The sequence below is a fragment of the Oreochromis niloticus genome, linkage group LG15 (genome assembly GCF_001858045.2).
Source record: "Oreochromis niloticus isolate F11D_XX linkage group LG15, O_niloticus_UMD_NMBU, whole genome shotgun sequence".
NCBI classification, from domain to species: Eukaryota; Metazoa; Chordata; class Actinopteri; order Cichliformes; family Cichlidae; genus Oreochromis; species Oreochromis niloticus.
The window spans coordinates 25,310,948-25,320,523 of NC_031980.2; the positions used below are offsets into that span (position 1 = coordinate 25,310,948).

Here is a 9,576-nt window from a genome sequence, read left to right on the forward strand (position 1 = left end):
CAATTGTTCACTAATAAGCTTTTCTAGAACTTTAGCTAGAACACACAATTTGGATATGGACCTGTAGTTATTAACATCTCAAGGATCACCTCCTTTCAACAAAGGGAGAACAAAGGTAGATTTCAGGTCCTGTGGACATCAAAAACATTTAGAGGAGAAAAGCTGAAGGTTGGACCACAGATTCAGTTTCAGTAGTTGCAGAGAGCCTCCTGTTCATTAAGCTGTTTTAAATCTGGATATAAAGATTCTAATAAAGATCCTGAAGACAGAAAATGCTCCTTAAAGCAGTTTAAATGTCACATTTTTTTGTTAAAGTGCACGAGTCTTTAACAACAACACTGAGATCTCATTGGTAGTTATGTCCCAATAAGAAGATTTTTATTATTTTCCAGAATTTTTCAGGATCATTTAGGTGTTTAGTAGTTCTTGAAAGATCAAAAGGCCAAATCAGAGTTCCAATTCAGGAAGTTGAATGATTTCTGAGCCGTCTAAAAATCAGCCAGTCTCCCTCAGATTTAGTTTTTCAGGTCTGAACCTGGACAGCTGGGAAGAAAACCAAGAATTGGTTCGGCATGCTTCTCTAAATTTGCAGATGGGGACAACTTTATTTATAATTTTGATAAAAGTGTCCATGCCAGCTCTACATCACTGATCAGGTAGATTCTACGCTCACAGAAATGCTTGAAATCTTGTTTAAAAACTATTTGTGGTCTTGATTTTGGGAGCTTCAACTGTTTCACTTTGTTTGAAGGAATCTGACTGTGCACACATCTGTGGCTGGAAAACTACAAATGTGTGACATCTACGCATATTAGTACTGGAGCAGCCACAAGGTGGTCAAAGGGTGGGGCTGTAGTTCACAGTCTGACCTGATGGAGGCGCTGTCACCTCAGTGCTCTGCTCAGTTATAAGCTAAACCTGCACAATTCAGAGGTTTATAGTAAGAAAACATTACAGAAGGTCACGTGATGGCCACAGTTTCTTATTCTGCAGGTGGAAACCAGAGATGAGCAGTTCCGCTTCCTCAGGACTGACACGAGTAACAGACCAGAGTAAGGCCTTAAACACTGCTTCACCTTTAACCTTTGGTTGGTCAGCAGTTAGGCTGAAGGGTCGTAGTTCATAGTGCTATCCGCCCAGCTGCAGAAACAGCTGTTCACAATAATTTTAATTAACACGGCGCAGACTGTACATGAAGTAAAGGTCACCCTGTCTCAGATGGAAGTCAGCTGAGGTAAATATGTCCTTAGCTCCTCCTCTAAACTACAGCTGCCTCCACCCTTCATACTACAACCACGAGCTGTTTTCCAGCTTCTGAAGCCAGATCTCAAACTCGCCAAGAGGAAGGAGCAGCCACAAAATCCAGCAGCCAAAAGAAGCTCTGAGCTCAACTTTTCCACAAACATCTGGCCAGCTGCTTGGCACAGCTGCTGTAACTGACCTCAGAGCAGTTTCAGTTTGTGCTACCTGTAACAGGCAGCAGTGTGATTGAACGTCACCTCCTGCTGGTCATTCTGAGTCAGTGCAGCACTCCTGTTCATCCTCGTCACACAGAGCAGTCCCCTGGAGAGTCACACAGTCTGCTCAAATATTCAGGACATTTAACAACTTTAAATCTACACAATTTAAAAGCTCTTCCAGCTCCATCCACTCACACGCAGAACTACACCCTCATCACATGCACACATCCATCAGTCTTCCAGGTACTCCGTGCTCCCCACCTGCAGATACCATTCCCAACCCGATGCTGCGGCTCTCCATCAGATCCTGTCATTCAAACTACAAAGCTTTTCCTCCTTTAGAGAGATCTCTCTCACCTTTTTAGGAAACGTTCTGACCAAATTTTCTTTTTATTGACACAAAAATCAGTTTTAATGCAATTAATCAAAGACAAGAGCAGCACTTTTACGTTTATTAAAAATCTCTCTGGTTTAAACAAAAACATGGAGGCAGCAGAAACAGCCAAATATCCCACAGATGCTGCAAGTTCCTCAGCTCCTACTTCTCTGCCGCTTCCTGCGTGAAGCCTGGTTCCCGAGTGAAACCTCAGCCGTCCTGGGTGACGTCCGGGTCATCCTTGGTGACGTCCGGGTCATCCTTGGTGACGTCCGGGTCATCCTTGGTGACGTCCGGGTCATCCTTGGTGACGTCCGGGTCATCCTTGGTGACGTCCGGGTCATCCTTGGTGACGTCCGGATGTTGAGTGAAGCCTGGGCCTCGGGTGAAGCCCCGGCGGCCTCAGCTGAAGCCCCAGCATCAGCCTTGCTCTTCCCTCTGTACAGTCTGGTGTCAAAGATCCTCCTCTCCACACTCAGCACCTCCTCATAGAGGCAAAACGGCTTCACATCGAACATGAAGGCGAAAAGCTGCAGCAGCCAGATGAAGGAGCGTGGCAGCGTTGCCTCCACCTCCTTGTAATGACTGTTGTAGCACCTGCAGGAGGAGGAGGCAAGATTTAAGTGTCAATGCATCGCCATGGGAACGTTTGGACAGATGAGGGAAAATTTGGCATTACGGTGTGGGATCAGTTTGTTGTCAGGTCCACTCACAGGTTTGAGGTCTTCCAGGAGATCTCATTCAGCAAATCAGTTTAAAAACCACTAATGAGCTAATCGAAGAAGCTTGGAAAGAAAAGCGTCTGGACTTCTTTAAGTTTCTTGAAGACGTTTCACCTCTCATCTGAGAAGCATCTTCAGTTCTATGAGCAATTGTTGGAGAGTCCCCAAGAGAAAGGATGCCCCAATGTCTACATTTTGGACAGAGAATATCTTTGGTTTGAAAGAGGAGTGAAAGAAGCCATCTATGTCTACTGTGAACAACCATCTTTAAACGGAGGGCGCGGCTTATGACACCAACTGTCTGCCATCTATGATCCAGTTTTGAGATCCTTCCCAGACACTAACATCCAGGGCCATTTGACCTCAGTAGATCACATGATAGGGTGGGGCTAGGTTTCACAATGGGTTGACCCGAAACCTTGGCCGATTGTGACCCACACCCATTTTCACACCTTGGTTTGTGCGATTAGGCAGAGGATCAGTAGGGGGTCCAGGACCCTCTTGGGGACACTCCCATAGGGTTTATAATCTGGGACTCTCCACCAATTGCTCTTAGAACTGAAGAAGCTTCCCAAGAAATTCAAAGAAGTCCAGACGCTTTTCTTTCTAAGCTCCTTAGACTACGATGACCTGGATGACTGAGACCCTTCACAGACATGATGAGGTAAGAAAGCGTCATTCTGTCAGCGATCAAATCTAGCTCCCAGTCTGTGAGGCAACATCAGTCCAACCTTCATGAAATACAGAAAACCAGTACATCTCCATATTATCAGCACTTTGTCATCACCCTGAGTGGGAAACGCCAACCAGCGAATGTCACAGAGCTCACAACCCCAAACCATCACATTACTCCACCACGCTGGCAGGTAACTTCCTCCTCCACCCAATTTTTTTTCTTCCTGACATGTCACACTGAGATTCTTTGTTCATGCATTGCTATTTTCAGTCCTCTGCCATCAGCTCAGTGTAAAACAACTAAAGCCTTAAACGACCAAATAGACTCACCAGAACTTCTGTCCTCTGAGAACAACTTGCCAAAAGGTCTCAAGCCAAGATGTGTACTACTCTCTTTACTGGCCATTCTCCAGGGTTTAAAACCATAAATCTCAATTTTTTACTGAATTTTTTCACAAAGCTGACTGCTGATTACCAGTGAGCCTCTTTTTCAAACTACAAGCGCTGATGTTTATGTTGCACAATCTTCTATTTCTGCTCTATACAAGGAGCAGTACACTCTGAAATGTTCACTTTCCTCTTTGGAAGTTTCTTTCTTTGAGGCAAGTTTCTGGAGACCAAAAAAATTCCTTTTTGGTCATTTTGAGATTAAACCTACAAATGCTGACACTCTGAATTCCCTGACATTTCTGATCACTTTAATGTTTACCTTTAATTTAAAAAAAACGTCTTTGAGAGTTTGAGTGAACTCAAAGTGTGCTGGGTCTAATTTCCTTCACTATGTGATCGACCTGTTTGTGTATTTTGATATTTTAACCTGAGACTGAAGCTGTGAGTGACTTACAAGCAGCGTCTGAGCGCTGGGTGCCAGTACATGTCGTTCAGCGGAGTCAGGAAGTCGCATCTATGGGTCACGACCTCGTCCAGCTTCATGTGGTGCAGACTGGGACCGTCCGATTTCTCCTCGTCCCCCCAACAGAATATGAAGCTCGATGGTCCTACGTCCTGGAGCCCCGACGGACAGGAAGTCAGCTTCTCGAAACACAGCTGGACCTGCTCTGCGATTCCTGCACAAACAACAGAGGGAGCGTGCCGCATCTCAGGATGTTTTTCCATGTGCTTCAGATTAATTTCGCAGAGAGAAATCAATTTACAGGAAAGGACAGGACTTCACCTCTCTTTCACAAAAAGATCAGCCAATTTAATTTCTTACTTTGTTTTTTAATCATCGAACACTTTTCCTTCTTGTTCGGGTAAATTTGTTTCTTTGACTTCCACTGCTTCCTGCCGACAAAAACAGAAGCACAGGTTTAAAAAATAATATCAAACCATAATCACAAGCAGCTATTCAGCAGCTTCAAATGTCTCCACGTCTGCAGGTGTCCAAGTCAAGAGACTCAAACTCACATTAATCACATAAAAACATGAAGAAGAAAAAAAAAAAAAAAAAAAAAATCTGCCCATTATTCCTTAAAGTAACACACAGATTACAAACTTCCTGTCTGCAGATACGCCAATGACGCCACGCTTTAAAATCACGACTAAAACCTGATTTCTGCACACAGATCAACCTCAGGGGAAATACTGCCGTTGTCTTACCTGGAGACATTCTGGTCTCTCCTCTCTTGAGCTTGAATCAGAGCGGCCTCCATCACTTTGTACCACCTCCTCAGGTTAAACACCTTACCTGTGGACCCACACAGAGACAGAGTTGCAAACAAGCCACGTCTAGAAGGGGTCACGGTCAAAGGTCAAAAGGGCAGAAAAGTTCCAAGGCCAGACATAGTCTGTCATCCGTATACAGTCATTCACAAACACGTGCAGTCGGCCATTGATTATCAAACCTATCATGTTATCGAATAGCTCCTCACATCTGTGCCATATTATTTTTTTAATACATAAAAATCTGACCTGAGTCCTTCGGTCGTCCAAGGTCATTGGACAGATGCCTGAAAGATAGAACCAATCACAGTCAGCACACCTGAAGCCCTGCCGGAGGTCGTCTGACGGCGTGGAAGATACGTACCACTCGGTCATGTCATCCAGGCAAAAGAACAGCTTCAGAGTGACGATGATGAGGGCAGCGGCTTGCAGGTCATACCGCGGCAGGGTGGGGTGATTGTGCGGGTCAAATGTGTGGAGCGTTTGATCCATCATACCGGTGTGCTCCAACAGCCTGCAGACCCAGGGGTGGAGCTCATCTGACAGGAAACAGGCGTATACAGGTACACTCTGTCAGTGTTTGTATGTAAAGATGGTCGCCTCCAGAGACCACTATCGGTCAGAACACTGGAGCAGTTGTTACCGGGCAGGTTGACGTCGGACAGGTATCTGAGGCTGAGCAGCGCCGGGTGCAGCAGGGTCTGCCGACTGACTGGAGGAAAAGCAGGAAGCTGCAGGAACTGAATGATAGTCTCGGCCTCCTTATGAACGGCGTGATGAGACGGGACTGTCTGCAGAAACCAGGTGAGAGCTAAGTCATGCATCATTACCGGGGCCAGGTAATAAACAAGATGGCGGCTTTCTCACCTCGACTATGAAGATGAGGGAGTCCTTCCCTGTGACTTTCATCTCCTCGGGAAGCTGCTCATAGGCGTTCAAGTACGGGATGTGACCCTCATTCACAAGCCTGCAAAACATCACGTTCATTCAGCTGAAAAACTCTGGTTAAAAACCCTCAGCCACACAAGTGCAGGTGGGTGCAAGCGTTACCTGAGCAGGTCGCTGAGCGTCAGCGCCTCACGGCTCCATACCAGAGCCAGGTAGATCAGCGCCAGTGTCTTCTTCATGCTCAGCAGACTCTGGCTCCGCTTCTTCCTGGCCGACAGGTAGGTGAGGGTGTCCGAGGAGCCGGACCAAAAACCGGAGTTCTCTGAGGTTAAACGAGCAGTTCAGCTAATGCAAGAAACCTCATCTGGTCATGTGAAACTTTTACAGGAGCTTCCTGTCAGACTGAAAACGCTTCCAGCACCGTACCTGTGTTTGAGCCCGCTGTGCTTGCTGGGTTCGACTCGCCGTCTGTGCAGCTGATTGCCTCGCTGGCGCTCTCCGAGTCCGAACCCACGGCTCTCTGAGGATTTAGATTTAATTATTAAATCTCAAAAAATGAAATGAGTCAATAAAATGAAATCAATAAACTAAAAAATAAAATAAAAAAATAAATAAAACTTAGTAGATGAAGTAAAACATAAAATTAAAAAAAATGATTAAATATACAAAAAGAATACAAATAAAAAAATTGTGAAATAAGAAAATAAAGAAAACTAATCAAAATTAAGCATTAAAAATACAAATCAAATCAAATAAAAATACAAAAAAGAAAACAAAATGGATTTAAAAACAAACAAACAAACAAACAAACAAACAAACAAACAAAAAAACATAAGGTGAAACTGCCAGAAAAAAAATAATGCAGACGAGCAGTTTCCATGCACCACCCGAACCTCCGCTACCATAAAAACTCACCACTCTGAACTTGCAGCTCCTCACAGGGTCGTGGGTATAGGCCTGGCGACTTTTCTGCAGGTAACACCTCCACAGAGGACACAGCACGTCGTCCTAAAACAGTGACACGAGTCAGGCCTCTAATTGGATGCTTTGTGGTTAACAGAGAGAGGAGGCGGACCTTAAATTGAGGACTGACTCCGAGCGCGAGCAGAGCATCGGCCTGGTTCTTCAGGATGAACTGGAAACCCTCGCAGACCATCCACACGTGACCACGCTCTAAGACAAACAGACATGTTAAACAGGATATGACATCATCGATTTATGCTGCTGCTGATCGGACACTGACCGGCCTGCTTCTTGCGGGGTCCTCTGATGGTTGACACCCTGCTGGACAACTTTAAGAAGGACAGGTCCACCACCTCCCGGGTCCTCTAAGGACACAGTCACATGTTAGGCAGCAGAATAAGGAGGTCCTCTACACGTGGGCTTAACCACCAACACCATATTGTTAAAAGAAGCATCTTAAAGCATGTTTATGGAGTTCTGAATTCCCTATATCCCCATAACAACTTCACACTCATCCACCTGTGTAGTAAAAAGAGTGTCTCTGAAAGGGCACTGAAGAGACCCTGACACCTCAACCTCCAGCTACAGACCACTGTACAGGTCATAATGATGAAGATGTTTTTACCTCGATCACGTTGTGGCAGGACCTGCAGTAGAAGCGACCCTCGTCCGAAATGCCCCAGTCCACCGCAGAACACTGGGCACAGGGCACCGTGTACTCGGCCTGCACGCGCGCACGCACGCACACACACACACACACACACACACGTGGTAATGTTCAGGTGTTTCTGTAAATATTTTAATGAACAAATTAATCTTTCAGTTTAAAAAAAAAAAAAAAAAAGTACTTTATGTATGTAATGTTCACATTTAAATGCCTTTAAAAACACATTTATGTGAAACTGCACAGCAGCGCCCACGGGAAAGAACAACAATTAAACCTCCAGATCCCAAACACTTCACCCAGAAAAGCCTAGACGTCATTAACAACGATTGCTAACACAATCCTTCTGTGTTTATCGGGAATCATTTTTTGTGTTTTCATTTGTTTACTTTAGGGCTGCTTTGAGACTTTGAGTACTTCGACACACAATGTAGTTTAAATAAAAATTTAAATCAAAACTCATTAAGCGTTCACAGTTATTGGTACTGATAGACGGATGAGTTTATTTCAAACATTATAAATAAACTGTCGCTGATACTATGCTAACGGATTTTAATTAAAGAGAACAGTTATTAAATGTGTGCCGATTAACTATTCAGCGGCTGCACAGTCACACAAACCCGTTAAATGTCTGAAGTTAAAGTTGGAGACTGAATGTCGTGCCAATCATCTTAAAACACTAATATTTCTAATGGAGTTTGATAAGACCGAACTAGCTGACAACTGCGTTCACCGTAGGTTGCGTAAAATGAAACGAACTGTTTATGAGAGCACCGCGGGACTCACCGTATGTTCGTCATCCATCCCGAGTGGAAAACTGCAGCTTTAACACGAAACTTTGGATTTTATCGGCACTTCGTTACAACCGCACATGCCTCTGGTCGGAGATACTGGGATTCTTCTTCTTCGCGCTTGATTTCTGGGAGACTGAACGCCTCTCTGCTGCAACCACAGGCCAGATTACATACTTCAACTGCTTCTACTCAGCTGTAAAAATAAAATAAAATAAAATAAAATAAAATAAATTAAATACGTTTTATTTAAATATTGTTATAAGTAAAAATAAAAATAATACATGTGTTAAATGTGTTGGTCAGAGGGCCGGGTGGCGCCAGTGTCCGGCGCCCCAGGGTGGCTGTGGCTACAATGTAGCTTGCCATCACCAGTGTGTGACAATGTGTGTGTGAATGGGTGGATGACTGGATGTGTAAAGCGCTTTGGGGTCCTTAGGGACTAGTAAAGCGCTATACAAATACAGGCCATTTACCATTTACCATTAAAAATAACAAATGATAAATGTGACTTTTATACTTATTTTTAAATCTCCTAGTATAAATATACTGTGTATGAATTTTCTGGATGTTTCTCAGTCACTTTTAATCAGGAGAGTTTTTCTTCCTCCAGATGATGATGATGATGATGAAGAGTTCCTGATGTGCTCTGTGTTTCTAAGCGGATTTGATGAGGTCAGAGGTTATAAATAGATGCCAGATGTCTCTCTGATTCTCTTATATAAGCTGACCCCCCCCCCACACACACATACACACAGAATAATAGTTTGATTGATTTTTATTATTGATCTAACTGAGGCTGATCAGCTGTCATCAATCACTGTCACGGGAATGGTTTCGCGACTTTTTGTTGGACTCGCGCAAAGTTTACAACAAAACAAACACAAACGCCTGACGGATTTTCAAAATAACACGTGCGGGCAAACACTTTGTGAAACATTTCTAAAACAACTGAAGGTTTGATTCTTCCATTGCTATTAAAGAGGGCTATACAACACAGACAACCCACTAAACAAAATTAAGATTAAGATTAAGATGATTATTTATTGATTTGAAACATATTTGTATGCATACATTACTATTTGTATTTGAAATTGTGTAATTTTATTTGTTATTTATTTCTCTAGTTAATTTCATTAAATGAATTAAATGTTGTATTATATTTATTACTTTAAAATGAACTTTTTTACTTACGTTTTAGTTTTAAAGTTTCGATGACAGCACTCCACCTCCAGTCTAAAGGATTACCATCATTAAAATTTATTGGATTATTGATTATTAGCTATCGTGCGTTTGTTTTCGACAGTATTGATTAATAATCAAATGTACCCTTAAAGTCCCTTGCTTTTACTGTGAAAGCCCTCGGGCCTCCTTC

At 43.5% G+C, this 9,576-nt stretch overlaps 1 protein-coding gene across 2 annotated transcripts; it reads right to left on the bottom strand.

Moving 5' to 3' along the window:
- Window positions 1-1,884: 1,884 nt before the first annotated feature.
- taf1b (TATA box binding protein (Tbp)-associated factor, RNA polymerase I, B) lies at window positions 1,885-8,386 on the bottom strand. 2 transcript variants are annotated; one of them, XM_025899090.1, is made up of 16 exons: window positions 8,197-8,385; window positions 7,372-7,470; window positions 7,027-7,111; window positions 6,859-6,956; window positions 6,699-6,791; window positions 6,210-6,303; window positions 5,946-6,105; window positions 5,763-5,862; window positions 5,539-5,686; window positions 5,260-5,434; window positions 5,145-5,182; window positions 4,833-4,920; window positions 4,447-4,517; window positions 4,078-4,300; window positions 2,199-2,433; window positions 1,885-2,093 (listed from the first exon to the last, which is right to left on the bottom strand). In XM_025899090.1, the coding sequence occupies exons 1-16, from the start codon at window positions 8,212-8,214 to the stop codon at window positions 1,992-1,994; spliced, it is 1,827 nt and encodes a 608-aa protein (XP_025754875.1). In that variant the 5' UTR covers window positions 8,215-8,385; the 3' UTR covers window positions 1,885-1,991. The 2 variants fall into 2 exon arrangements, with proteins under 2 accessions (XP_025754875.1, XP_019201660.1); XM_019346115.2 differs by having other exon boundaries at window positions 1,885-2,433; window positions 8,197-8,386.
- Between the last annotated feature and the right edge of the window lie 1,190 nt (window positions 8,387-9,576).

What these genes read in the sequence shown, in the direction of transcription:
- taf1b (XM_019346115.2), bottom strand. An exon ending in GAGTCAGTCCTCAATTTAAG is followed by an intron (nt 6,792 to 6,858) that starts GTCCGCCTCCTC and finishes TCACTGTTTTAG; the next exon opens with GACGACGTGCTGTGTCCTCT. An exon ending in ACGCTCAGCGACCTGCTCAG is followed by an intron (nt 5,863 to 5,945) that starts GTAACGCTTGCA and finishes GATGTTTTGCAG; the next exon opens with GCTTGTGAATGAGGGTCACA.